The following is a 26,607-nucleotide window of genomic DNA, read 5'->3' as shown; positions in this document are numbered from 1 at the left end:
TGCCTTCCAAAAGGAAATTAATTTAGGTCAAATTTGTATTACTTGACCTCATGTTATTGTTCTGCCTTGTCCACAGAGAACAACAAAGTATGTGTTTCCACATGCAGATTTGAAAGGTAATGTTTGGCAGGCAGAGTGTCTCTTTCTAGCTGCACTTTTGCTGAAGTTAAGTCACAGATCATCTTCTTAACTTTATAGAACACCAAAAGCTTGATCTTCTCATGCAATAAAATCCAAAAATATGAAAGTGCTTGCAACAATCAAACCAAGTTACAAAATATGCAAAACACTTTCAAGCATGCCATGCCACCTCAGAAAGAACAGCCATTTGGCTTCCACTGCACAGATGAAAGGAGAGAACCGTTCTTGGGAGGGCAATAAAAAGAATGAGGCTTTTCCTTAGCTCTCAAACAGACTTTTAGGAGGTCGTAAAGGAGACTGACATGTATTCATTTGCTATGGTGTTAGCATATGGCAGAAAAAATTCAAGGAAAACTCAAGGAAATTCTTCCTTGAGTTCTGCCTCCCTGTACCTTGGCCAGCACTCAGATCCCCTGTGACCTCTCTTTCTCCCTTTGCCTCTTTCCAGCCTGTCTCATCAGGCTTTTGTCATTCCTTCCTTTGTCCCTCTGTCTCCTTTCACAGTCCCACCCACCACGGTCCTCATTAACAGCAAGGCCAGGGAAGTAAAATCTTTTTCTCTGCTCTGCCACTTGCTTGAGCTGGGAGGAGAGGCACAAGGTTAAGCTATCTCCCTACAGATCTCATCAGTGGCCCAAGGGAGGCAACTTACCTGTCTAACTTGTCACCTCCACCTTATTTCATGGCTACAGGACCTTCAGAAACTCACATTACTCACTGCTGATAAAAGTTTATTAGTCCCATTCTGGCTGCCATCCAGAGTCAACTATACTGTGTCAGAGCAAAAGGCTCTGTCCCTCCCTGTTAATGAACAGCTCACCTGGGAACTCACAACTCTAACTGGAGGGCACTATATAGTATACTGGAAAAATTTTCTGAAAAAATGAGGTAAGTTGGCTTCACCAGACACTTCAGTGAAGCTCAAAGCAATGCGTGCTTCACAATCCTCACTGAAAGTGGAAAGCAATTTTCCCTAAGTTTTGGTTTCAGCATCAGAGCTCAAGGCAGCAAGCCCTACATGCAAGTAATTCAGTACACACCAGATTGTGTGGCTTGCTCTCAACAGCAGTATAAATTACATTTCACCTGTTTACATCAGAAATCAGTGTAAATATACCAATAAATGTGATGATTGATGACCAATAAATACTGACTGATGAGGCTTCTCAGATTTAACAGCTTTCTAAAACCCCCCAGTACATCACTCTGCATCTATAATTGTGAAACAATAGCTGTTTGGTTCAAGAAATTACTTTATTATTATTTACCAAGTAACTGGTAAATGTTCATTTCCACCATGGCTCAGTCACATGGTTTTACTGTGCCTTGATGCTATAATCCTCTTCCACCTTAAATGCCCTAAAACACCTCACATTTGTTGATCTGCTTGTCCTTTCACTCCAGTTCTGTGGGTGAAAACCCCACAGAACAAGGTCTCATAACCTGTTGGAGAAACAGCACAGCCAGGCACTGTATGTTTTCTTAGGTTTACCAACTTCTATTTGAGTATGTTTTCAGAAGTTTTTTTTTTTTTAATAGTGTTTTCATTATGCTTATCCAAAATGTTTTTCTTATTTTTAAAAAATGTAAAAACCCATCCAGTGGAGCCTATCACCACAGCAGAGGTAAATTACAACTGCAGAAATCTGTGCCTCTATGCCTGTGTAATTCCAGTTTCAGTCTACAAAGCTCTTCTTGAAGTGGGGAACAAAAAGAAATTGCCAACAACAGTACTCTAACTGAAATCTACTAAAGTTAGTTATATTAACCACCACTTTGCATATATTTCTATTTTTAAATATATTTACTTCCTCTCTTTTTAAAATATATGTTAATATATTTACTTTCTATAATTTCCTATGCCAACAAGATAAAGAAATTCATTTAAACAACTGGCAGGTACAGTGAAATTGATTAAACACAAAGTCACCTCAGTCATTCTGAAGATGCTCTTTATTGTTAGCTACAAGTAAAAAAAACCACAGAACAGCTAACTTCAACCTCTTTTAGCCAAAGTCACCAACCAAACTATATATAGTTCATCCAGTTATTGGCTAACAGGTTATTTTGTCAACATCAGTGGAAGAGAAGAAATTTATTAGATTTAACAGGATGGTACAAAGGTAGCTGAGCTCTGGGAATGGCAAAAATTTTGAAGAGGATGTTAACTAGGGATTTTTTTTCCATTGGTGTCAGTTTGTTCTGAGCAAACTGCACCTGATTCCATAGGTCACTTTTGAGTAACATTTGGATTGGTAAAGTGTCATATGCTAATTAGTCTATAAAAATATTCTATTTTACTCTTAAGCACAGATGCCTCAAGATTCAGAAGTTATGCTAAAGAAGTTGGGTTTTTTCCAACTTTCCTTGCTTTGAGGGAGGGAAGTTAGAAGAAAATAATCTTTTCTTTCTTCTTAGTGCTGTGATGGCTCAGAGAGAAAGAATGCCTGATAATCTCCTGTAACTTTTTGCCATTGATATCACACAAAAATAAATGTATTATTTCTAGCCTAGAAAACTAATATTACAAGAAGTGATACTTGTTAAGAAAAACCTTGGAGAGGAAAAACATTAATCACATATGGTTTGACAAAGTCTTTGAATAACAGAACTGTCAACAAATTTGAACTGCACTTATGGCCTTATTAGAAACTGTGCCAATCCAATAGGCAAAGGTATCAATCTTAGCCCACAGCAAAGTCACTTATTAATCGAAATGCAAACTCTACATGACAGTTTACTTATTTACTATTACTCTTGAGTAATTTCTTGTTACTCTTACTACTTTCTCAACATGTCTGCAGCCAGAAACCTAAAAACCTCTTTCAGCATAGCAAAGTCTGAAACCATTAACCAACCTTGAACTCATCTTTTCCCCTTCACCTTATAAAGCTAAGAAAGATTAACAAAAGGAGCTATGGTAACGATCATAAACACAGTCATATGTCTCAAGTCAGTCCCGAAGTCAATCCACTCACATATTTTTAGCTACTCTCCCTGATGATCTCTGTTACCATAGCTATTCTCCCTGATGATCTCATCAGGGACAATAGCTATGGTAACAAATAGCATGGTCACTAATACTTTTACTGATAGCTTTCAACAATGTCATCAAACCCCTACTACTAATGATGTTACAAATACATGGAGCTAATCAGTGGATGTAAATGAAGTCCATCAGGAATGGTCCCTTCCCAGAAGGTTTGAAAGTGAGGATTTTTTTCCCCCTGTGACAGAAATGAGGAATTATGAAAGTTGTACAAAACAAACAGTGAAGTCCATTTGATGCTCTAAAGTCTATTCAGTGTTAGACTGGCAATTGTGGTGCAGCTGTGAGGTAGTGTGGCTAGACAACACAACTGGTTTTCAAATAGGGACAGCTATGTTACTGATAAAATTAGAGGCAACTGCTGTAAGTATCTATTATCAGAGCACCTGTCCTATGAAGGAAGACTGAGAGAATTGAAATTGTTTATCCTGGAGAAGGTTCCAGGGAGACCTTACTGCAGCCTTTCAATATTTGTAGGGTGATCATTAGGAAAACCGAGGACAAACTTTTTAGCAGCACCTATAAGGGCAATAGGACAAGGGCAATGGCTTTAAACCAAAAGAGGGTTGATTCAGGTTAGATATAAGGAAGAAGTCGTTTACAAGAACAGTTGTGAAATGCTGGACTGGGTTACCCAGAGATATGGTAAGTGCCCTATCCCTGGAAACATTCAAGATCAGGTCAAATGTGGCTCTGAGCAACTTGATCTAGTTTAAGATGCTCCTGCTCACTGAAAGGTGGATTGGACTAGAAGGCCTTTACAGATCTCTTTTATCCCAAACCATTCTGTAATTCTAAAATTTTCACCTACCAAAAATTAGGATCTTTTTTAAAACATTGTGAGTACAAAGTTTCACTCCAGGCTTCAACTGTAATTACCAGGACAAAATGATTTTTTTTTTTTTTTAATATAACTTCTGTCAGACAGGAAATAAATGGTCAGTGCTGGTGGCTTTCTTCTTGCGTTTCAGTACAAAATACATTTATGTTTGGGACAGTCAATTCAGTATTCAATACAAGTGGGTTCTCACACATTGTGGCTAAGTTCCTTCCATTCTTATTTCTTATTAATCCTCAAATAAGTAAGATATCTTGCAATAGGAAGAATTCATGAATGAATGCATCAATAAATGCTTCCTACTGCACAGCTCACCATAAATTCTTTGTAATATTTCTAAGTAGTTAACAGATTTTTATTAGTTACATAATAATACCCAAATCTGCTTTTTCAAAACATGCTCTTCCTCCCCTTTTCATAATATCAAACGAGACAACTAAACATGAACATGAAACTGAGTCAACGACCCTCCATGTACTTACCATGTACCACATGCTTGGCCACTTGGGATCATTGAAATAAGTGGATTGGGTACCACCAGGTTTATAATCCCTCTTTATCCTTCTTTTAACCACCTGCTGTTGTATCCACTCCACCTACCAAACAGGAAAACATACAGAGAATGTTACGGTTCTGTGCAGGTTATCAAAAAATGTGCAAAAACTTCGGATTGTTCTCATTGCCACACTCCAAGGCATACTTCATATTAAAGAGTTCATTTTGGCAGTAAAAATCATGCAGATCACCTTGACATACTGTTCACTCAATTTAGCTAATGTTACAAATCTACTTGAACAATTGCTTAAATACCCTGCTAGAAGGACTTCATTGGGTATTAGCTTTTAAATACTGTCATTTTTCCAATTTTTCTTTACTAGACTTACTCTTCTATTGAATTTATAAAAAACTCCTACACAAAATCTAACATCTAGCATATTACAGTGACGAATTAGTGAATTTCTATAAGGATGAATTTTTTTTTATTTTTATCTTTCTCTTCCAGGAAATAAAAATATTTAAAAATATATTCAAAAGTTTTGCTTTTAGACCAATCACCTTCACCACTCAGAGAAAAAAAACAACAACAAAAAAATTAAACTTCATTTCAAGTAAAGTGTCAAGATTGTCTCAGAGAGGCACTCTGGAATTTTATTTTACACTAAGCATTCCCCTGTGAGAAATAGCTGGATACTAAGCAACAGCTCTAATTAAAACACAAAAATGTGCTTGAAAAAAGAAAATAAATATAAGGGTTAAAAATCTAATTCTGAAAGTTATTTTTGTCTGTCTGACACCTCTTCAAAGATTCACAATACATCCAAAGAAAGGCAACACCAAAAGTGACATCAACTTTAGATCAGAGGGGACTCTGCAGCTATTTCTCTATTAGCTATTCTTGAAGGGAGCTAGTTTCAATAAATGTAAATGAATTAACCACAGAAAAAGCCCATGGTATATTCACACACATCTAGCCGCTTATATTTCTGCAGAATTGTTCCAAGGGATATAACTACAAAAATTAATTCACATCTCTCCAAATAAGACAGTCATCTTCTAGCAACCTACTGTGCACTGTTTGAATATCTGTGTATGCACACAAACATACAAATATATCAAAGAAGTTACTTTCAGCTCACATATTTGTCACTGGTCAGAGACAGTATTAATATTTTCCTTTAGCAGGCTAATCTCTCTACTGTGCTTTCACAACACAACTTCAAATCCTTAGGTAGATACACCATAGCACTCTGGCCTCTACTTCGTGGCCAGAAAAAAATGGAGAAAGACATCTCTGAATTTGTCCAAAGAGGATTCCTAGGACAGTCCTTATAGAGGCTGGATGGTTTTCATGTTTTCCTTCATAAAGAAGAAATTAAATTTTCACCTTCCCAAGAACTAACTTCAGGATTAAATGTATTCTTCTAGAGGCTAAATTAAGCAGTCTAAGAACACAGACCATTGGGTAGAGCTGATACTGAAACTCACTTATTTGTAAATCTTCTAGGAATAATCATTAGTCACTTTCTGGTTATATGAAAATGGAGAAATTTGACAGTGTGCCTTTCTCTCTTGCTTACTGTCCTCTCTTCCAGAACCATGTGAAATTCCCCATGACACAACATGAGCTAACTGCTCCCTTCAGATCTGACTGGATCCAGGTGTCCTCTGCAGGAGGTGACAGCTAATATGTCTCAGGCTGTTTGATGCAACAAAGTCTAGAGGCCTGTAGGATACACAAAGCATGTTGGGGCAAATGCCAAAGAAAGTCAAATAAAAAGACTGATAAGCACTAAACGTAACGGCTGCTGTAAACTGGGATCAACAAGCCTCTTAAATAGTTCTCCATGAAAAAGACTGATTTTTAACTGAATAATGAACCCTTGTTCTCCTGACTGTTGCTGGTAATGTATGCTTTCTTTTCCAGACCCTCACAACAAAAGCTTGTTATTCTTCAAAGCTTTTTTTTTTTTCAGGTGGCCCATGCCTGCAAACACATCACAAACCAAGAGACTGGCATCCTATGTACTGTTTGGTCTCTAACTCCCCACCCGCCTGGACTGCCCTAGACAATGGGCCTCACTTCTTCTATTACTACTGTTTAGCAGTCATGAACAAAAATGCTTCAACAGGTCTGAAAAAGCAACCATGGCCTGCAGGGCTTATACAGCTCCACTTTCCCAGTCTTATTGTAAGATTTGGGTCTCAGTGTTAGAAACATGTTCAGCTGATTGAGGGGTCTAAAGCTTCTATGCTGCAAGAATATTTACTGTTATCTTGACTCACCCTTTGCTGAAGGGATTAACGACATGAATATGTTAACCATGCTGAGAAAGTTGCAAGTCAACAAATTTCAACACTTCTCACACCAAAACCACACAGAGCTTATCGTGCCACGCTTGGTAACTCCTATCTTCAGTCTGCAGGGAGGAATCAAACCTACCACAAACATAATCTAAGGATCTGACAGTGTTGCAGAAAAGTGTCCACAAAGACAAACCAATGAGACAGACTCAGCTGAAGAGAATTAAACCTTCTGCCACTGCTACCTCTAGTTAAGATGCATGAACATTAATGAAGGAACTCACCAACACCACTATTGCCTAGAGGACCCATAAATCAGAGACCCAGAGCATCTAGTTTGGCATTAGGGACTCATGCAACAAGGCTTCTATAGGAACTACAATGAGCAACTGCGATAAGTTTTGGAAAAACACCCTTCCTTTTTAATGGAGCCAAAGAAGTAAACATATTCCTGGAGCCTGAGCAGCCTGAAGTTTAAAAAGAACTTCAGCAACCTAATACCATTTCTATATGGATAAAATTAAAGGAGTTTTCTTTATTAGACAAACTCTTAGCCAAACTCTCTAGTCATTCACTGCAACATGTTGTCTCCATTGATTACTGCCTATTAAGCTACCAGTATCTGCTGATCAATAAAAAGATATAAATATAAAGGCAGCACAGTACTGGTGGAGACTGGTGCATGCATACATTGCTGCCTCAAAAAAAGCCCAAATAATTTCTTTTGTCTTTTCCTTTATTTCAGACAATATTATGAAGAATAGCATCAGTTATTTAGTCCAAGCACTGCACACTTCCAGTTTATATATACATCATTTAATATATATATATATATCATTTAATACACATCATTTGACACATAAAGAATTTTCAGTATATTTATATGCATGTGTTTGTACAACACTTCGTATCAACAGAGTTAATCTGCAAGTCTGTAGTATAGTAGGTAGTTATATTTTAGTGAGATAACAGATAAATATTTTTTTATCTTATCTATCACCTTTTAACAAAGACACTCTGTTGCAGGGTGTGCTCCTATTACATGCTGGATGTCACCAATAGTTTCTATTTCATCAACTCCCAGCAAAATTAGGGAAAACATATGAAACAGTAATTTTGAAGAAGGTCTGTGCAGCTTGAATTATCAGATTCAAACACAGTAAAAGAAACATAACTTGTCTTCCCACAAGACTTAATGATAATTTTATGTATGCATAGAATTGCTCTAAGTAAAATAGCTATGTAAAATAAAGATGTGAGTAATGACACATTTGCCTAAGTATGAATATGGGAAGATAGAGCAGGTAGCTCTTTAATGATGGAATGCAAGTGTCTAGATGGAAAGGACTAGACTCATACAGAATATTTCAGTTGTGATGGAGCTACAGTGATCATCTAGTCAACTTGCCTGATCAATTCAGGGATGAACAAAAGTCAAAGCACAGTACTGAGGGCCTTGTCTAAATGTCTTTAATACTGACAGGTCTGGGGCATCAAGTATATCTCTAGGAAGATTGATCTCTTTGACCAACCTCTTGGTAAAAAATACTTCCGGTGATGCAACTCTGAACTATTCCCACATGCCTGATCACTGGATACCAGGAAGAAGAGATCAGCATCTCCCTCTCTCCATCTCCTCCTCAGAAAGCTGTACAGGGCAATGAGCTATACAGGGCAATGAGCTTGCTTCTCAGTCTCCTTTTCTTCAAACTAAACAAACCTGGTGTAAAACATTAGGACTCATTTTGTATAGTACAGGTAACCATTATCAGTGAAGGGGGAAGTCAAACTGATCTCTCTCAGTCAGTGACCATGCACTGCTATAAGGGAGACAGCCCAGGATGCTAGACACAGTAACCTGAAACATCCCGACAAGCCTGATCACAGTCCTACTTATGGCTTTGTCTGGAAGGTGTTTAGTAAATCCGTAATATTGAGACCTGCTGATTGTTTTTATTCTTCTCAGGTTTTATAGATACAACCTTTTAAAACTTAATTTAAACATCACGGGAAGACAATATACACTCATCTGATAAGTCAATGTACAATTTTGTTTACAGAAAATATCACTGCTACTTGAATAATTTACGTTGTACCATCACTAGGTTATATTAATGACAACAAGGTCAAGGCTTGGAAGTTCTATTAGCATTGTAACACATATTACCTTTGAGTTTTTTATGGGTATTCACCCACAAATTACTATGCTTGGTATATTTTGGATTTGTTTGATTCTGTATGAAAGGAGCTCATTTGTATAAAATAAGATTTATGATTAATTAATTATATAGATTCTTGTTTTTTGCTGAAAGGTGAAAATAATGAAGTTCATTTTAATATTTCCATAAAGTCACACATACTGAGAAATAACAAAAGACATCTTCCCATTGACCTCAGCCTCAGAAGTTCCATTTTTTCCTGAGTGTCTAGAAATCAAAGCCAAGCCAGACTGCAGACCAAACTATTTTTAAAAATCACGCTTTTCGGTCTCTTCAATTCAGGACTCACAGCATTGTTTTGTGCATAATCCAGCTCTTCTCCACAGATATGCATGGAATACTGCTATGGCAATAAAACTGTCTGAGCTAATTCAAGCATTCTTTTTCTCTCTTTAAGTGCCAGAATTTGAAATTAAATGTTATCTCTTTATGAAATGAATCAAAACTACTTTCTACCATTTTTAGCCTCATTGATTCAATAGAATTCTTGGAAAAAAACCCATGTAGGTATGCTGCAGTAAGATCTCCCTCACCCAGAGTTATAAACTGTGAAAAGTTTGATAAAAACTTACATACTGGGAAAAAACCCCACCAATTTATCAAAGCAGTATGATTTTTAACATACTGCTTATCTTTCACTGTTATGAAAGATATTTTTTTCAAATATACCATGACAGGGCCTTGAATAAACATTCAAAATTATTAAAAATGTGTCAACTACAATATGTGAAAATGCCATTACTCTACAACAGAAGTTACAGGCAAGCTGAAGGTGTAATCCTTTTCATTTTGAAGAAAAACATGCTTGGGCTGAAAAGATTTTCTAATTCTGAAGTAAGTTATAAATTTCATGACTTTTATTACAAAATTCAATGTGAAGGTGTGAATCTGCAGTCTGTGAAAAAGAGATCCTTCAAGTGCCACTCCTAATTGCAACTGTAACTGTAACCCTTGTACTGCCTCGTTCACCTTCATCTCTCCTACACCTGTAAGAAGATACTGGAAATTCCTTCTCAGGTAACAAGAGAGGAGGTGCCACAGGAACCCTACAGATTAAAGGAAAAACTGAGAGAAAACCCACACAGAGCACATAGAAGGTAATGCCCACTAAACAGATCAGCAAAAGGGGCTACCTCATCCCATGGAAAACAGGCACTGAACAGCAGTGCACCACTGTTACTCAAAGTTTGTCAGCAGGCGGATTGCTCTGGGCAAGCATCCTCCCCCTCAGTTGGACGGTCTCATGCTGCATCTGCTACACTTCATTCTTGCCTAAGGACCCTCAACACCCACACATGTGAGTTCTGAAAGACCCTGCTACAGAAGGACAGAAGTTAGGATAGCACACTTTGAGGCAAAATACGAGACTGTGCTGTCCCAGCATAGGCCATAGGAAAAAAAGTTCCTGTCTTAGCAGGATGCCATACAGAGGGACATTGACGGATTTGTGAGGTGAGCAAGAGGTGAAAAAGACCAAGTGTGAAGTCCTGCACCTGGGTAGGGAATCCAAAACCTCAATTCAGGTTTAATGAGTGGATTGAGAACAGCTTTGCATATGGGTGGATGAAAACCTGCATGTGATCCAGCAACCCACATTCACTTCACAAAAAGCCAACTATGTGCTGGGCTATATTAAAAGACACTTCTCTGTTTTATTCTCTGGAGTGCTGCATCCACCTCTGGGGTCCCCAGAATAAGACAGTCAGAGGACAGCCACAGAGATGGTCAGACGGCTGGAGAACCACTGCTATGAGGACGAGCTGAGACAGCTGGGATTGTTTAGCCTAGAAAAGGTGTTTGGGGAAATCTCATGGAAACCTTCCTGTTCTTGAAGGGAACCTATCGGAAGGATGGGGAAGGTCTCATTATCAGGGAGTCAATCTATTGATGACATGTGGGGTAATGGTTTAAATAGAAAGAGAGTAGGCTTAGATGAGATATTAGGTAAAGTGAATGTTCTTTACTTAGGGTGGTGAGGCACTGAACAGGTTGCCCTAAGAAGCTGTGGATGCTCCCATCTATGGAAGTGTTCAAGGCCATGCTGGACTGGGCTCTGAGCAGCCTGGTCAAATGGAAGGCGTCCCTGTCTATGGCAGGAGAATTGGAATGAGATGATCTTTCCAATCCAAGTGATTCTATGTTTCTAACAAAACAAAAAAATATCTTAGTTGTCTTGTCATCATTAAGTTTTCTGTGCTACAAGCTCTACTTAAATGTGTCATTTGACAAAATTCTGTTTTTGCATTTCACCTTGTAATGAAACCAAAAGGTCAATGATTTAGGGTAAAGTGAGGAGGAAATATTAATATCCAAGGGCCATACCTAGGTTAGTGAACAAGAGACCCAATCAATTACTCAGGAGTGCAGGAGAGATGATGAGGACTATTGACACACCCCTTGCTAACTATGTGCAGTCACAAAAGTAAGACCCCCAAAAACTGGACTTCTCATCTTAAGAAGAATTTTGTGTCATTTTTTTCATCATAATTAAAACCCCAGCTATTTTCTTAACCTATTATTCTTTGACCCACAATAGCAACAGCCTCTTTTAACCATAAAAATAGATGAAGATAATTGGTAAAGTAGATGTTGACATATATCAAGACCATGGAAAATTACTACATATACCATTTCACAAATGTAGGGGTCTAAAGTTAGATAAAAAGTTATTGACTCCAGCAATGCTATGTGATGCATTCTTGCAGATAAAGTGTTTCTTTAGCAAGGGTCAATGACAATCCACAGTCAAAGCAGTTGTCAAAATTATGTTACCGATTCTGAAAAAATAAAGATAAAACAAGAAACAGATGTTCATACAGGCTGACTAGAAACCAAAAAAGCAGAAGAGAAAAAACAGCAGATTATCCTTGAAATTACCACTTAACTCCAAAGAAACACATCCTGCATAACAGCAAGCCAAGCTACTGCAGTGTCTCCCATGGACCAGAGCTTAAATTCTATGCACATATTTTCACCTCATAGCCACAGACAAGCCAGTCAGTCCTGGTATGACTTAAGCGGTTTCTATGTGATTTGCTATATATTTGTGATCAGTTGTAGCAGTACAGCAGTACAGCCATAGTTCCAAATCCATGGGGAAGTCTTGACAGGTTTCTACTCACAGACACAGCTGTAGTAACTGATGATGAACGTGGCTACAACCACTGCCCAGCCTCACCTTTCTAGTGTGTTGTACCACAGCTGACCATAAAGCAGGTCAAAATTACAGGATTGAAATCACACTTTGTGGGAGAGCTGAGAACAAATTTCAGGGAGCCTGGGCTCCTGGACAGTGGCTTCCAGCAGCACCAGCCCCAGATGTCATAAGCAAAGAACAAGCATCTAAAGCAGTTGGGGAATTTTTCCCTTCCTTGGACCTGAAGTGGTCTAACCAGCTTGGATGTTCTGGTTCTGTTTCTAAAATAACTCAGCCTTGGAATAGTGAGGAAAAGTCTTTGCAGCATAAGCTTAAAAGCAACTCCTATGTTTATACAAGGTAGTTTATATTTTTTAGCCACAGGTCATACAACTCACCTTGGAACAACTCAAGAGTTACACACACATGATTTTGAACACAATTTTAAGAGTCCTCTAATTGATAAGTCTGTTTGGTACAGTACCCAACGCTCTGCTTACACCACTGAATACAATGTTAGTATCTAGAAATACCTAGTCTTGGGACAATGTAATAATCTTTTCATCATTTCAATACAGTGGGGGGATTAGTGTTAATATCACTCCGAACATAAACTTTTATGTTATAACTCCTTAAAACTTCATATTCTTAATAAACCAAAAGGCTGATCCAGTGCCCACTAGAGGACAAAACTTTGAGCTCTCTAAATTTCAGTAGCTTTGGAATCTAACATCTGGCATCCTAGACAGCTGAACTATCTTGGATTTCATGTCTGTATTACTGTAGCAATTATTCTGTATACTAAAAAAACCTGTAGAAATTCCTGATGTTATATTTTTCTTTCCTTAACTTAGTCCTTCAACTCATATCATAATTTAAGTCCTTCAAACATCTGCATGTGCTACTTTAAGGTGGTCTTAACTCATTTCATGACATCTTAGGAAGACTCTACCACAGGGTTAAATTCAAATGTCAAAAATACCAGTGTAATTCCAGAAGTGTTGATTCAGTCAACAGTTTCCCATGGTTTCAACTGCCATTTAGAAAATTCACTGAGAATTAGCAAGACAGTAAAAGTATTCCATAATTAAGTGGTATGTAATATCCATCAGTGGTATACTGGACTTAACAAAGTAAGTACATCTCCTAAGTAGACGGTTCACTGACCAAAACCCCCTTAATAGAATGTAAGGAAGTATCACAAATAACTCAGCCTATTTCCAGCATTTTTGCTTAATGTTGTTTTGTCAACAAGGAAAATTCTCACCTAAGTCTGGGAAATGGAAGAATTCAGTCACAGAACATATACTAAATATCATATTAAGCAGTTTTCTGATCAGAGTACTTTAAACAACAGAAAAACTTGTTCCCATTTGGGTTTATTTGGTTATGCCTGTCTTGGTATTTTGTATCCTTAATCATAGGAAAAGGATAAAGTATTTTTTTCCAAGCTCACCCTCTTTATAGCATATGCTTAGAAGTGGTATTTAAAATTCAGAATTAAGCCAAAGTGCTTATACTAAGCTTCAGTTTTAGAGTTTTGTGAGTTTTACGTTTTATGGAAGTATCAGTGGCATATTTTACGGCACCCCATTTCCCTAGTTTTTTGGCATTTCAGATGCCTTTGTAGCACAATTTTATGATTGCTCTTATTTAGAATCATAATGTTGGAAGAGACGCGAAATAATGTCCAACCATCAACCCAGCACTACCACTGTATTCAACATTAAGTCACGTCCTTTAGTGCCATATCCAAAGGGGTTATGAACATCTCCAGGGATAGTGACTCTACTTCCCTGGGCCATCTGTTCCAATGCTTTACATACCTTTCCATACTTTTTTTTTTTTTTTTAAATATGTAATCTAAATCTCCCTTGACACAACTAGAGACCATTTCCTCTCATCCTGTTGTTACCTGGCAGAAAAGCCCAACCCTCAATTTCCTCCAGCCTCCTTTCATGTAGTTATACAGACAGAACAGTAAGATCTGTAGTCTGCTTTTCTGCCAGTTAAACAACCCCAGCTCCCTCAGCTGCTCCACATACGACCTACTCTCTAGAGCCTTCACCAGCTTCAGACCATCTTGGGACTTGCTTTAGCACCCTCAGTGTCTCTACAAAAGTGAAGGACCCAGAACTTAACACAAGATTTGGGTCTGGCCTCACCAGTTATTTCACTAGTCTTGCTGGTCAAACTGTTTTTGATATAAACAAAGGATGCCACTGGCCTTCTTGGCCACCAAGTGTAACTGGTGACTCATGTTCAGCCACTGTCAAACAACAACCCCAGGTGCCTTCCCACCAGGCAGCTTTCCAACCACTCTTCCCCCAGCCTGTAGTGCTGCAATGTGTTATTGTGACACCAGGGCTGGACCCAGAATTTCACCATACTGAATCTCATACAGTTGGCCTCAACCTATTGATTCAGCTGTCCAGATCCCTCTACCAAACCCTCCTACCCTCCAACAGAGCAACACTCCTACCCAGCTTGGTGTCATCTTCCTGAGGTGTGAACTGGTGTGAACTTCCTGAGCATGTAGTTAATTCCTTCATTCGAGTTGTTGACGAAGATACTAAACAGGGCTGATCTCAACAGTGGCGAACACCACTGTTTCATAGCCACTGTGTTTGTCTCTGATCTACCACTTCAAATCAAAGGAGGAGAATTGTTAGCAGTTACCTTTGGAACAAACTGCCTTTTTCTGCCCTGAAACTCAGTCTTACAGTTGCCAGTGAACTTCACTGATATTAAAAGATTGATTACTACCCCTCTTAAACATCATTATCAAAATGACCATCATAATTCAAAATTAATTGCCAAAAAACTACCTGTGAAAGACACATGGAGCCACCCAAAGAAAACATTGCAGTCCAACTCTCAGGCAAATGTAAGAGGACTGAAGTTTCTTCTCCTACAGTCAGTAGGGCAATGAAAGTCAAATCTTTTTGCAACTGCACACCTCACAAAATGTTGACAGCACTTCCAATAAGGCCATCTCTCAATTTCTGCATATCAGATAACATAAGGGCTGGAGTAATGCTTGATTAACAAACTGGCTGATTACTTTCATTTATTTTAAAGCCCCTGATAAACCACGGGTAACATCATTGTTTTGCAACTTTAGGATGGCAATTGAAGTGTGTCCACAACAGTCACTCTGCTATGGATTCCTAATTCACAACACCTGTCATATTATAAATTGAGAGAAAGAAATTAAAGATTGTTATATCCATGGCAATGATTTATGAGGTGGATTTTTAAATTGGATATACTAGAGGTCTTTGGTCTCCAGTCACATGACTTACAGGGTTGCAATGTGGTGTCTACAGTCTTCACAAAATTTCTCTCACCTATGTTTATTTCATTTTATAGCAATCTCTATGGCTAATAGAAATGCAATTTTTCCATATTGCATTATAAGAATACTCTCTGTATTAATAAAACAACTTTTTTTCTAACCAAGATAAACTTCAAATGTACAAACATGTATCTTCTGAAATACACAAACTTAAGTTTTGTTTGATAGACTCTCAGATATGCTGCAGAACATGTCCACTCTCATGAGGGAAGACATTTCAGAAGCTTCAGAAACTGCAATTGTTTCCATAAATATTCCTATTACTACTATTATTTCTAATCATTCATTCAATTACCTTACCTGCTGGCAGAAAGGGATGAAATGCAAGACTGAACTTCAGTTCATAAGCAAATATATATTAGCATCAGACAACAGCTTAAAAATCATCTGACAGCCTTTCCACTATTTGCCAGAACCGTGTGAAAGTTGAAAGAGATATCTCAATCTCTCAAAATGGCAACTATTATCGAAACACCTTCTTCAGAGTACCTCTTCAGAGTGTAATTGCACTCATAAAATGACAAATTTACCAAACAACTGCACTGAGAAGGGCTGCACTTCTCTCCTAGTTTCCTTCATGCAAGGCAAGGGAAGTGTGTTAGTGTAGCAAGGACCCAGGAAAGAAGCCCAAATATGATGAAGAGAAAAACAGATTGTCCAAGATTTAGAGGCAAGATGTTTTCTAGTATCACCTGCATTAGCAGTTGCCTAGACCCCAGTTAATGGGCCCATTCATATCTATCCACATGACTCAAAGAAAAAACTCTCCAGGAACCAGTTCTGTTTAGCAGGTGATCAAGGACCCACCCTATGACTCACAATGACATCAGTCCATTGTGAGATGCTCTGCCCAGGGGGGAGGAGCTAAATACTCCACCTAGATATATTCTGGGATTTCTAGACAGAGAAGCAGCCTTCCCACAGGTTTCCAAGAGGACACAGCTGGGGTTTTCCACTCGACTGACTACACCTTTTCCACAGGACCACTGCTCCAACAGAACCACATCTGCCACTCCAAGAGGACTGCAGCCACTCCAATTTGGACTGCTACAAACACGCTGGCCAAAGGGGTGTCACGTTGTATTCTGACTTTGTCGGTGGTCTTCCTTTTATCTTATTGTATGTATTTTGTCTCTTTTCCCTTTTCCCAATAAATTGTGTTTCTGACTTGGAGTCTCTCACTGGTTTTGCTTGCAAACCAGAGTACAGATCCATAAGAAAATGGTATTTGGATGTCTGCTTAGCTGAGGAGACAGAAGTTTTTGAGGTGACAGTGTCCAAACACATATGCAGGTCACCAAACTCCTGTACAATATTATTCTTCAAACTCACATATAGTTACAGGAATGTGAAATGTCTGAAAGTTGAAATGAAATAACTGGCCATAAAGCAAAACCAAAACATTTTTTAAACTTCTGGCTATTTTGTATCACTGGCAGATTTTTAATTAAAATTGGAAAACTTTTAAAACCTATACTCTGCATCAAACAGAAATTAATTCTGATGCCATATGACATCTAATAAAAGAGATTTGACTGGATGATCACAGTATTTCCTTTTGATCTCACACACTGTGAGTCTACTGGCATTTGTATTCTTGACAGCTAGTTTTTAGGAACAGCCTGGAAGTTAAAAAAACTATGGAATCCAGAAATTCTGGTTTCATTATACACAGTTATTATAACACAAAGTTGATATCTATATAAACCACAAAGTATATATATAAATACAAAGTGTGTGTGTGTGCGCGCATACATGTATATATATAAACACACAGTTGTTATAACAGGTACAGTTGAAACAGTGAATTGAGTCTAAATATAGTAAGGCTACTTAAAAAAAAAAATTTAATCTGCATAATTTACAAAAGTAAAGTTAACCCTATATTCTGGCCTTTATAGATATTTATATATAACTTCAGCACTAATGAGAGTGCCAGCATTTACTCTCTCTCTAAATAGAATTTTAAAAAAGGGAAAAATAATTTCAAATAATAATATAGGTTAAACACAGGCTACATAAGTGATAGTCAACACACCAATGGATACAACTGCTTTAAGTGGATTATATGGATTTGGAATAAGCATTTTCTTCTACTAAAATGTTGCTTGGATTAATACAATGCTCTGTGTGACACCAAGAGAAATACAATTCCACAGAATAAAATACATAGTTGTTTAACAAAACGGATGATTACTTTTATTTATTTTAAAGCAAATTTGCCACTTGCAGAAATTTTTATTCAATTGACAGCCTTGTCCACATTTTGAGTCAGAAGCAGAAAGGGGCAAAATTGTCTGATGAAGGCTGCACAAAATCAAGCAGCACAACTGTGATCAGGACACAGTTGCCTGGTATCTCCTCTGAGCCAATAAAACTGGTGAGGATCTGCTAGGTGTAAAGCAGATCAGCCAGGGATGATGAGTGGCTTTTTAGTGACATTGGCTTTCCAAATAATCCCAAAAGAAAGGATTACAAAAAATTGGGTAGTGGGGAGATTCTTTTGCTTTGTTTTGCGGAGGATGTCTTTCCTGGTCCTTCCTCCTGCCTTCAATAATCTATCAATAACATTTCAATAATGTCAGATACGATAAATTATCTATGTGTTTCTTGATTTCTTGCTGTCCACCATTTAGTGTAGCTGGATAAGATAACAACCACTGGAATTAAACACAGTGGTCTTGCCTGTCAGAAGCAGGAAGACAGATGCGTAAGACTCTTGATCCATTATACTCTTGACATAATGGATCAAGACATTGCTGCCAGAATGTTTTTCAAATGCAATAGAGAGAGAAAAAAAAAACAACTTTAATTCATTTTTCAATGAATGTCCTGCAATACAATCTGTACCATCAACATAAGAGGAAGCTGGATCTCCTCAGGAAATGGTGTGTAGAAGTTGTTCTGTTACATTTCTATACAGTCAGTTCTGAGATGTGCCTTTCCAAAATGTGTTTTCTTTCAATTTCTCCCTCTCTCCCTGCAGATATTTTGGCATTTGGCCTGGCAGGATCAGCTGCTTCCAGAATGCTGCATCTTTCTACAGTTCAAAACTAGGATCTCTTCAGTTCCTCCTCTTTTGACACTTTCTGATACCCAGCAATTTTACAGCCCAGTAGCCAAACCACCAATTTGCTGTGTTTCTTAACATTCTCAATGCAAACTGACTTTAACAACAGCGTAAGCACACTTAGTGAAACACAAGACCACTGCAGCTGTCAGAGCTGCTGTCTTCACTATCAGGCTATTAGAATACAGATTAAAAATTAGAGGACTAATTCCCCTTGTTTTTTTAAAAAACATTTAACTGTCCTATCATTTTTCACCTACAAATGCACTTTGCTGCTAAAAAACATAGGAGCAAGTATTACTTTACTGGAACTGTAAAGAAACTCAAATATTAACACCTACTAGCATCTAAGGATTAAGGATTGCAAGTATCTTTTCTTTACAACCTTCTGCTTTTACAGGTTTATAATTGCTATGATGAAATTGTCTTCTTAAGGCTTTAAATTGCCCACACATATATTTACCTAAAGTGCTTTTGCCATCATTAAGGCTGAGCAAAATCCTTTAGTGCTTCCTGAATTGTGTGAGGAATGTAACACCCTCTTCCTTTTTAGGTTCCAAATAGATTTTCCTTGTGTTTCTTGTTCATGTGTTTGTTTTCAAATTTCATTTGCACTTACAAAATAAGGCTGCACAAGTCTGTGTGAACTGCCTTCACATTTTAGAAAGCATCTAAACTGGAGCTGGAATGAGGTGACTTTTAAAGTCCCTCCCAACCAAACCAAGTCAACAACTCAATGATGCCAAATTAAGTTAGCTGTTCTGCATGCTGCATGTACCTTTTGCACTCTGAACAAAAGCAGCTGCAACCTCTACTAGCCCCTGCTCAAATCACTTGCTAACTGAAGACTCTCACAGTGTGCTGCACCACACTGGAGTGCGAGTTGCTCAAATGGCTTCTCCAAACTTTAACTCCATGATTGTGATGCTAGCATGTCCTCTGATGAAGGAATCAATGGACAAAGGTTTTTTCCTTCTTGTTTTTGTTACTTCACTGATGTACAGTCAACTGTGCACTTACGATATCCTGGACTGTTCTAACACAGAATATAAGGAAGGAAGGAACCAGAGGAAGTATTGATAACCAATTATCTGTATCTTAAGTACTTTTATTTTGTAAAATGAGATATCAAATGCTAAATGCAGTTAGGTCTAGTAAGATGTTTTTCTGAATTTATCCATTGCTGGGATTAGCACTGCAGCTCCAGCAGTCTGCACAGGAAAATTTTAACTATTATAATGTATGAACCCTACATTTAATTCCTAAGGATACGTAAATATGTTTTTGTTGAGGTTCCTCTAGTGATAGTGAAAGAAACACAGAGAGTACAAGACTTTTTTCCAAGACTTTTTTACAAGACTTTTTTCCCCCACATTGCCCCCAAAACCTGGAAGTTAAAGAGGTATGTTACATTTAGAATCTTCATCTTACTATGTGAACGTCGCATTGCATAACACTAACTTTCAGAAATATTTGTTCCCTACACAGCAAAAGTATGCCCTAAAGGGAGTTTTCCTTCAATTATTCCTAGAGAATATTTCTATATGTTTTTTAAGGTTCCTAAACAAGTTTCTGTAACATAATACTGTCACTGATTCTAACCTCTGCTCAACATGTTTATTGGAAACAATTTTAAAAGCAGATGCACTCTACAAAACAAAAGCCAAGGAGTCCTATTTCCACAAGCCCCAAATTCACCTAGTGCAGAGAGGTCAAAGAACATGAAAAATCCCTCATGGGAGAAGCTAAAATCCAGCTACAATCCAGCCAATATTTTTAAATATTTAAGACTTACCATGCTCAAGATATATGTTGGTCAGCAAAATTCAGAATAGACTATTTATATGTTTTTTCTTCTCTAAATAGCATGAGTCCCTTGCAAAGGCTCAGGTCATTGCATATATGTGGGGATTTTTGCTTTTGCCTCTATAATCCAGAAGGCTCCAAATACATCAAAGTCAAAGAGACAAACAAAATCTGCATCATTTCCACTATTCCTGATCCAGAAAGTTTTACTTATTTCTGTGAGAGGTTGCTGAGTCCTTGCCTGTCACTTTAGAGTCAGCTAACATCTTTCTCATTGACCATGAAGTCTAGAGACCTTAATAGCAGCTCTACCACAATCCCTAAAGACTGCTGAATACTGGAATGGGATATCTGACAGCTGGTCCAACACTTCATTAGCAAGAAGAGTAACCTAAAATTTGGTGTTCATTTTCTGCACAGGGAACAACATTCTGTCTGTGGAGGATAAAAAGCCAGGGTAAGGATGAACCTTGGGTAACTGTAATGTAAAAATGAAACAACAATATCACATGAATATAGCCTTCCCTTTTTACTCTACTGGCCAAATCCATTGCTTCTATAAGAGGAAGTATCTGTTCTTCAGTCAACAAATTTTGTCACATAATGGTAATTTCTCTTTATTTACAGTAAGTAGAAACATTTAATGAAGTTAGTTGTAGCACTAATGAGACAGGTTTATTTCTGAAGAACAAAAGCTTTATTAATGTCTTTAAAAATACATTTAAAAGCTTTATTAATTATTTATTAATTAACCATTTGTACCTAAAGAAATAAAAAATAGTCATTGAAGCTTCCTAGTGGAATTACCTTTTGATGTTTTCTACTAGAAGCAGAAAAATGGCCAGTATGAATTCAGTGCAATATAATTTTAGAAAAGGAAAATATTCACTGTTGGGGAATATGGAAGTTTTTTATTGAAATACATCACTGTTACCTACTCTTAGATTTCCCTTTCATCATGATTTCACATAATTTCATAAGTTGCTGGCATCGTCCTCAAAGGAGCTTTGTCCCCTCAATATATCTCATTTCAAGTACATTAAAAAGAAAGATTAGATTCCATTTTTTCACTTGCCAAGCCATTTTACAGAACTCCTTGGCAATGACAGTCTCATTGTTAGCTTTTGGAAAAGAATTGCAGATTAGTTGAGAGGTTTTAACTAGCTGACTTCCTAATTAGTGCAATAAATGAGGAATTAAATCCTCCTCTCCAACTCACCAGAAAAAGCAAAAACATTATTTTGCAGGATTATATTCTTAACCTATTTTCATATCTGTCATGGTTTGACATGGAAAAAGAAGTTTTTCTGGAAGGCAGAGGTCAATTTGGATATTGAGCAATTGAAGGTGGACACGCCTCTGAGAACACAGAGGGGTTAAAAGCAGAATTCCCAGGAGAACTGGCTCTCTTTGGTTCCGGTCAGCGTGCAGTGCAGCCTCTCCTGCTCGGCCATGGCTAGATGGGGAGGGGGAGGCCCATGGCCTGACTGAGGTGGTCCCAGGGGTGGAGGGACTGGAACTGGGCTGGCCCCTGCAGATGGAAGGGTAGAGAAATCTGGGATGTCTCCGTTCTCCCCCCAGAGTTTCTCTCCCGAGAGGGAGAGAGAAAGAGACATCGGCAGTTCTGTCAGCAATTCCACCGCGAGGAAGGAGGAGCGGGGGGAGCCACAAGGTGCCCAGTCGCGTGGGAGCCGCAGTCTGGGCATCGAGCTATCCTGGGAGTTCGGACTTTTAACCCTTCCTTGAGAAATTAAAGCTTTGTGAATTTTTCTTTCCCCTCCTCGGTTTGAAAGAGAGGAAGAAGGACACCTTGGACCCTGGGATGTTAGAAGGAGGAATTCTAGATGGGAGGGGGACAAGGAGTGGCTTTTGGCTGGACTTTTCCGTGTTAGCCACAACCTGAACCAATCTTCTCCTTCAAGAGAGACTGTATTTTGGGAAGATGCCAGTGAGTCAAGAGACCTGCTTCAGCTGGGAAAAGACAGAAGTGGAGTGAACAGAGGAAAAGTTAGGGGGTTTGTGGTGGTGCCCTCTGTCCTCAGAGAAGGAGAAGAGAAGAAGATCTCTGTTCTTGGACCCTCGGCCCCAGGGGAAATGGGAAAATGGGGGGGGACTGTGGTCTCAAACAATAAAAAGACTAAACTGTTGTTTTCTCCCCTCTTGGCAGGACATCCTTGAAAAGAAAAATCCTAAAAGCAGTCTGTCCATCCATGCATTGGTGGTGAGAGCACTGTGCATGGAAAGGAGAAGTGTCACCATGGCAAACTTTTCTCTGGGCGGTGCCATGTGTGACATGGAAGCACAGGATGTGGAGCTGTGTTTTCTTGGGGGGTCTGTGGCACAGGAGAGACTCTGTTCCCTCGATGGACTGAGTATTGATTGTTTGGGGGATGGAAACCTGATTGGAGTCCAGATTGTGTCTCACTGTAGTTTGTTAGAGTTGGGTGGTAAAAGGAAAAATGCTTTGCAAAGTTTTCATTTTGATCTTTGTGTGCTTTTTTTTTTCCCTTTTTCCTTTCGTTTTTTTTCCCTTTTGTAGTAGTAGCTTAATAAAGTTTTTTTCCTTGATATTAAGCTTAGGTCTGCTTTGCTCTGCTCTCGATTCCACTTCACAACATTCAATAGAGAAGTTACATTTTCATGGGGGCATTGGCATTGTGCCAGTGTCAAACCATGACAATATCATTATTTTCTTAAGATGGTAAAGAGATCCTGATAAACCTCAGGATGGGAAGAAGGGTCAGGAATTTAACCAGGGTTCTTTTTGAGAAAGAAACAACACTCTGGTCCAAAAATAAGTTTCTGTGATGTTGCAAAAATGTGATAAAAAGGGTGGGGCACTGAAGGTATTGAGTTGGTGGTGCAGAACCCACCTGGAGTGCTGCATTCAACTCTGGGGTCCTCAGTAAAGGAAGACTTGGTGATTCCAGAGAAGGGCCACAAAATAGTTAGTGAGCTGAAGTACTGCTTCTATTTGGAAAGGCTGAGAGATTTGAGGTTATTTATCCTCAGGAAAATAAGGCTCCAGGGACACCTTATTGAGGCTTTTCAGTATGTATAGGGGACAAATAAGATGGGGACAAATTTTTTAGGAGGTCTTGTTGCTACAGGACAAGGAGGAATGTTTTTAAACTGAAAGAGGGTTAGTTCAGATTAGATGTAAGGAAGAAATTGTTTACAATGAGGGTGGTGAAACCCTGGACCAAGCTGTCTAGAGAGGATAGGTAGATGCCCCATCCCTTGAAACATTCAAGGTCAGGACAAACAGAGCTCTGAGCAACCTGATCTAGTTGAAGATGTCCCTGCTCATTGCAGGCAGGTTGGACTAGATGACTGTCAAAAAGTTTCTTCCGCCTTGAACCATTATAGAATTCTGTGATAAAGGAAAAACCTGCTACAAATGCAGCTAATTTATTGCTATATTCACTGGGATTTATCTCTGGTTTTATTCTAGGTCTAAGCGCATTTTGAACTGCTGAAAAGTCATTATTGAGTGATGAATGAAAATAAGTGTGATGCAGCCTCATCACGTAAAATATATTCTTGATTCCTGCTGAAGCAACACATATTTCCCAGGGATTTTTGCTGCACATGAATATAATTTAAACTAAAATTAACGTAACATTCACCCCATAAGTACAAGTTTCAATTACCATGAAGAAAACAAAATACCAAACAACTCATACAAAATTTACAGCACAATGAACAGTTAGAATTACACTAACTAGCAGATCTACTAGATTTCTTATCAGTGAACAGCAACTTCATATTTCTAAAAGCTCTGAAAAAAAAAAATCAAGTTGTAGGACTATTTGCTCATGTTTATATGAAACTAATTAATACTCCAGAGGCAGGTGACGAAGAAAGATACTGCTATTCCCTCTCATTCATTGTGATTCAGATCATGCTTTAACTCACCCAGTAAAGTAATTTTGCTTGAAAATAGCAAAACCTATTCTTGATTTTTACTAAGTTAAAGATGTAAGAATAGCTCATGTAAAAGCTTTTTCAGGTAATTAATTACAGGGACCACAACGGATTATTTAAGAATACTGGATTATTTAAGAACTAACTTAACTTCCAGTACAACTCTGAACATGAAAAGAGCATGATGGTTCCTATTATTTTGCAACCAAGTAGTCCCTGTGTGTTTGTACATTTATGACTAACCATGCAGACATCAGTAACTTACCTGGTCCCACTGTTTAACTGCTGTGTTTTCCGGTATGTCTAACAAATCTTTTTGTTCATTAAGGTTTAACAACTAAATACCACCTTACCCATAACAACATTCTCATCTAATTTCTCTAAGCTTTTAAGCCATGGTGATGGCTTTAAAAGTACCAGGTTACTCACAGCTACTACAATTCTGCTCCCCTTTGCGCTCTCATGAACACTTAAGGACAGGCTTCTGGCATTACCTTCCTGTCCTCTGAAAACAGCTATATCATTTGGTGTCATCAAAGAAATGCTTGCCAGCATTTTACATGCTGATACCATGAGTTCTGTTTATCTTGATATGGCAAAGGTAAGACTTTCTCCTCCGTCACACTGCTACCCTCTGTGTGTGGTTACATAAGGATGTGTAAAATGTAAGTGTCTCAGAGTATTTTCCCAAGTATTCTGATCTTGGAGTAGAGCAACAAATGCATGACACTGCTGCAAAATGGTGCTCAAGCAGAGTATCTTCCTTAAGTAAAGGTAGCCTTACTTCTTATTTCAGTAAGACTGTAAATATTTCTGTTTCTAGCTTATGTAATCTTTATGTTTTCATGACCCATCAAACAGGATTCAAATCCCAAATAAACCTACCCAAAATTCATTAAAATTAGAAAAACATGAGATGCCATCTCAATAGAGATTGATAAAGATGCACTATGCTCCAAAGTTGGCTGATGTCATGCTTTACAGGAAAACAAATTATTAATTCCATGGTTTTTAGCATCACTGTGGGCCAGATGGCTTTCAGATCTCTTTTGTGATGGAAGACTCTGGGGACCTCATGAGAAAAACAGAATAAACTTTAGTATATCTATTTGAGTACATTAGCAATCTTTTATCTGTCCTCTATTACCTTAAGAACAGTCATCTTCTAGGATTATTTATCCTACCTATTCTATGGGATATTTTTTATCATATGAATCACAAATTTGATTATCACAGCTCTTCACTAAAAACTCTTCATTTTATATAATAGTTCAGAATAAAAAGATAGGCTTTCCACATGTGCTGTCCATTTAATTTACATGTACTATTGTCATGCACAGACACTTCAACTCTCACATTTCATTGTAATTCCAATCTCTTTACTAATAGAAAAGCTCCACCTGGTTTGCCTTATCATTTTTATTGATGAAAAGACTGGCCTTCAGACTACGGTTTCAATCCTTGCTTGCAATGTTTCCCGCTTTGAGACTCTTCATTTCCTCACTGCAACAAACCCAGAGGCATACCTCAGCTCTTTCTTCTCAGCCTTAGAAATGCTGTAATAGTCTCATTACAGCAGATTGTCTACCATCAATACACTCAACTATTTAATAGCTGAATTAGAGCTTCATGATACCTTTCAATTATGGACTCATTCTGTACATCTTCCCACTTCTTTTTTGCTCCTACTCCCATTGTTTCATGCATTATAGTATCACCAACATAACTTTGCAGAGCAAACTCAGAAGCTAAAAAAGCTCTTGATTTGTAGTGTGGCGCTCTCAATGATCCCTGCCAAAGGCCAACCACAAACACCACATAAGCTGGGGAGACCAGAAACCTCTGTTAATAGATTTCATTCAGTTGACTTTGATGTCTCCTGTAAGTCCACAGACTTCTTCCACTTCTGTATTTTCCCATTAGGACATGCAAAACACCACATAACTATTCACTGGCTGAGAAAGATGATGTAAATAAAGCTGCGTTTCAAATTTTCTCAATTACAATCTATGTTAAGGAAATTACAGCCTTTCTTGCACATCTTTTCCTAAAACTGTTTAATCTTTGTAAATTACAACAGGTAGCATTGCCAGGTAAGGATGTAGATGACAATTTGACAAAACTGTGTTATAGTGCATATCCTTTACCTTTTCACCTAAATACAAATGATATGAGGTTAATAGAGACTAGCACTAGGAGAAGTGTCAAAATCTGCAATCCACATGTGTTCAGTTTATCACAGAATCACAAAAGGCTGACAA

The 26,607-nt window shown here is 38.1% G+C and overlaps 1 protein-coding gene across 7 annotated transcripts in view; it reads right to left on the bottom strand.

Moving 5' to 3' along the window:
• Window positions 1-26,607, bottom strand: part of PCSK5 (proprotein convertase subtilisin/kexin type 5) — a 229,498-nt gene that overhangs the window by 175,987 nt on the left and 26,904 nt on the right. For all 7 annotated transcript variants that reach the window (XM_085566214.1, XM_085566213.1, XM_021541528.4 and 4 more), the window contains one exon: window positions 4,511-4,624. In XM_085566214.1, coding sequence (XP_085422340.1) covers window positions 4,511-4,624 — 114 coding nt within the window. Of the gene's footprint in view, window positions 1-4,510; window positions 4,625-26,607 lie in introns of those variants that run through there.

The sequence above is a fragment of the Lonchura striata genome, chromosome Z, assembly GCF_050655825.1.
Source record: "Lonchura striata isolate lonStrDom1 chromosome Z, ASM5065582v1, whole genome shotgun sequence".
Classification (NCBI taxonomy): domain Eukaryota; kingdom Metazoa; phylum Chordata; class Aves; order Passeriformes; family Estrildidae; genus Lonchura; species Lonchura striata.
Note: the sequence above shows the minus strand (reverse complement) of the source record. Positions and strands in the feature narration are given on the sequence as shown.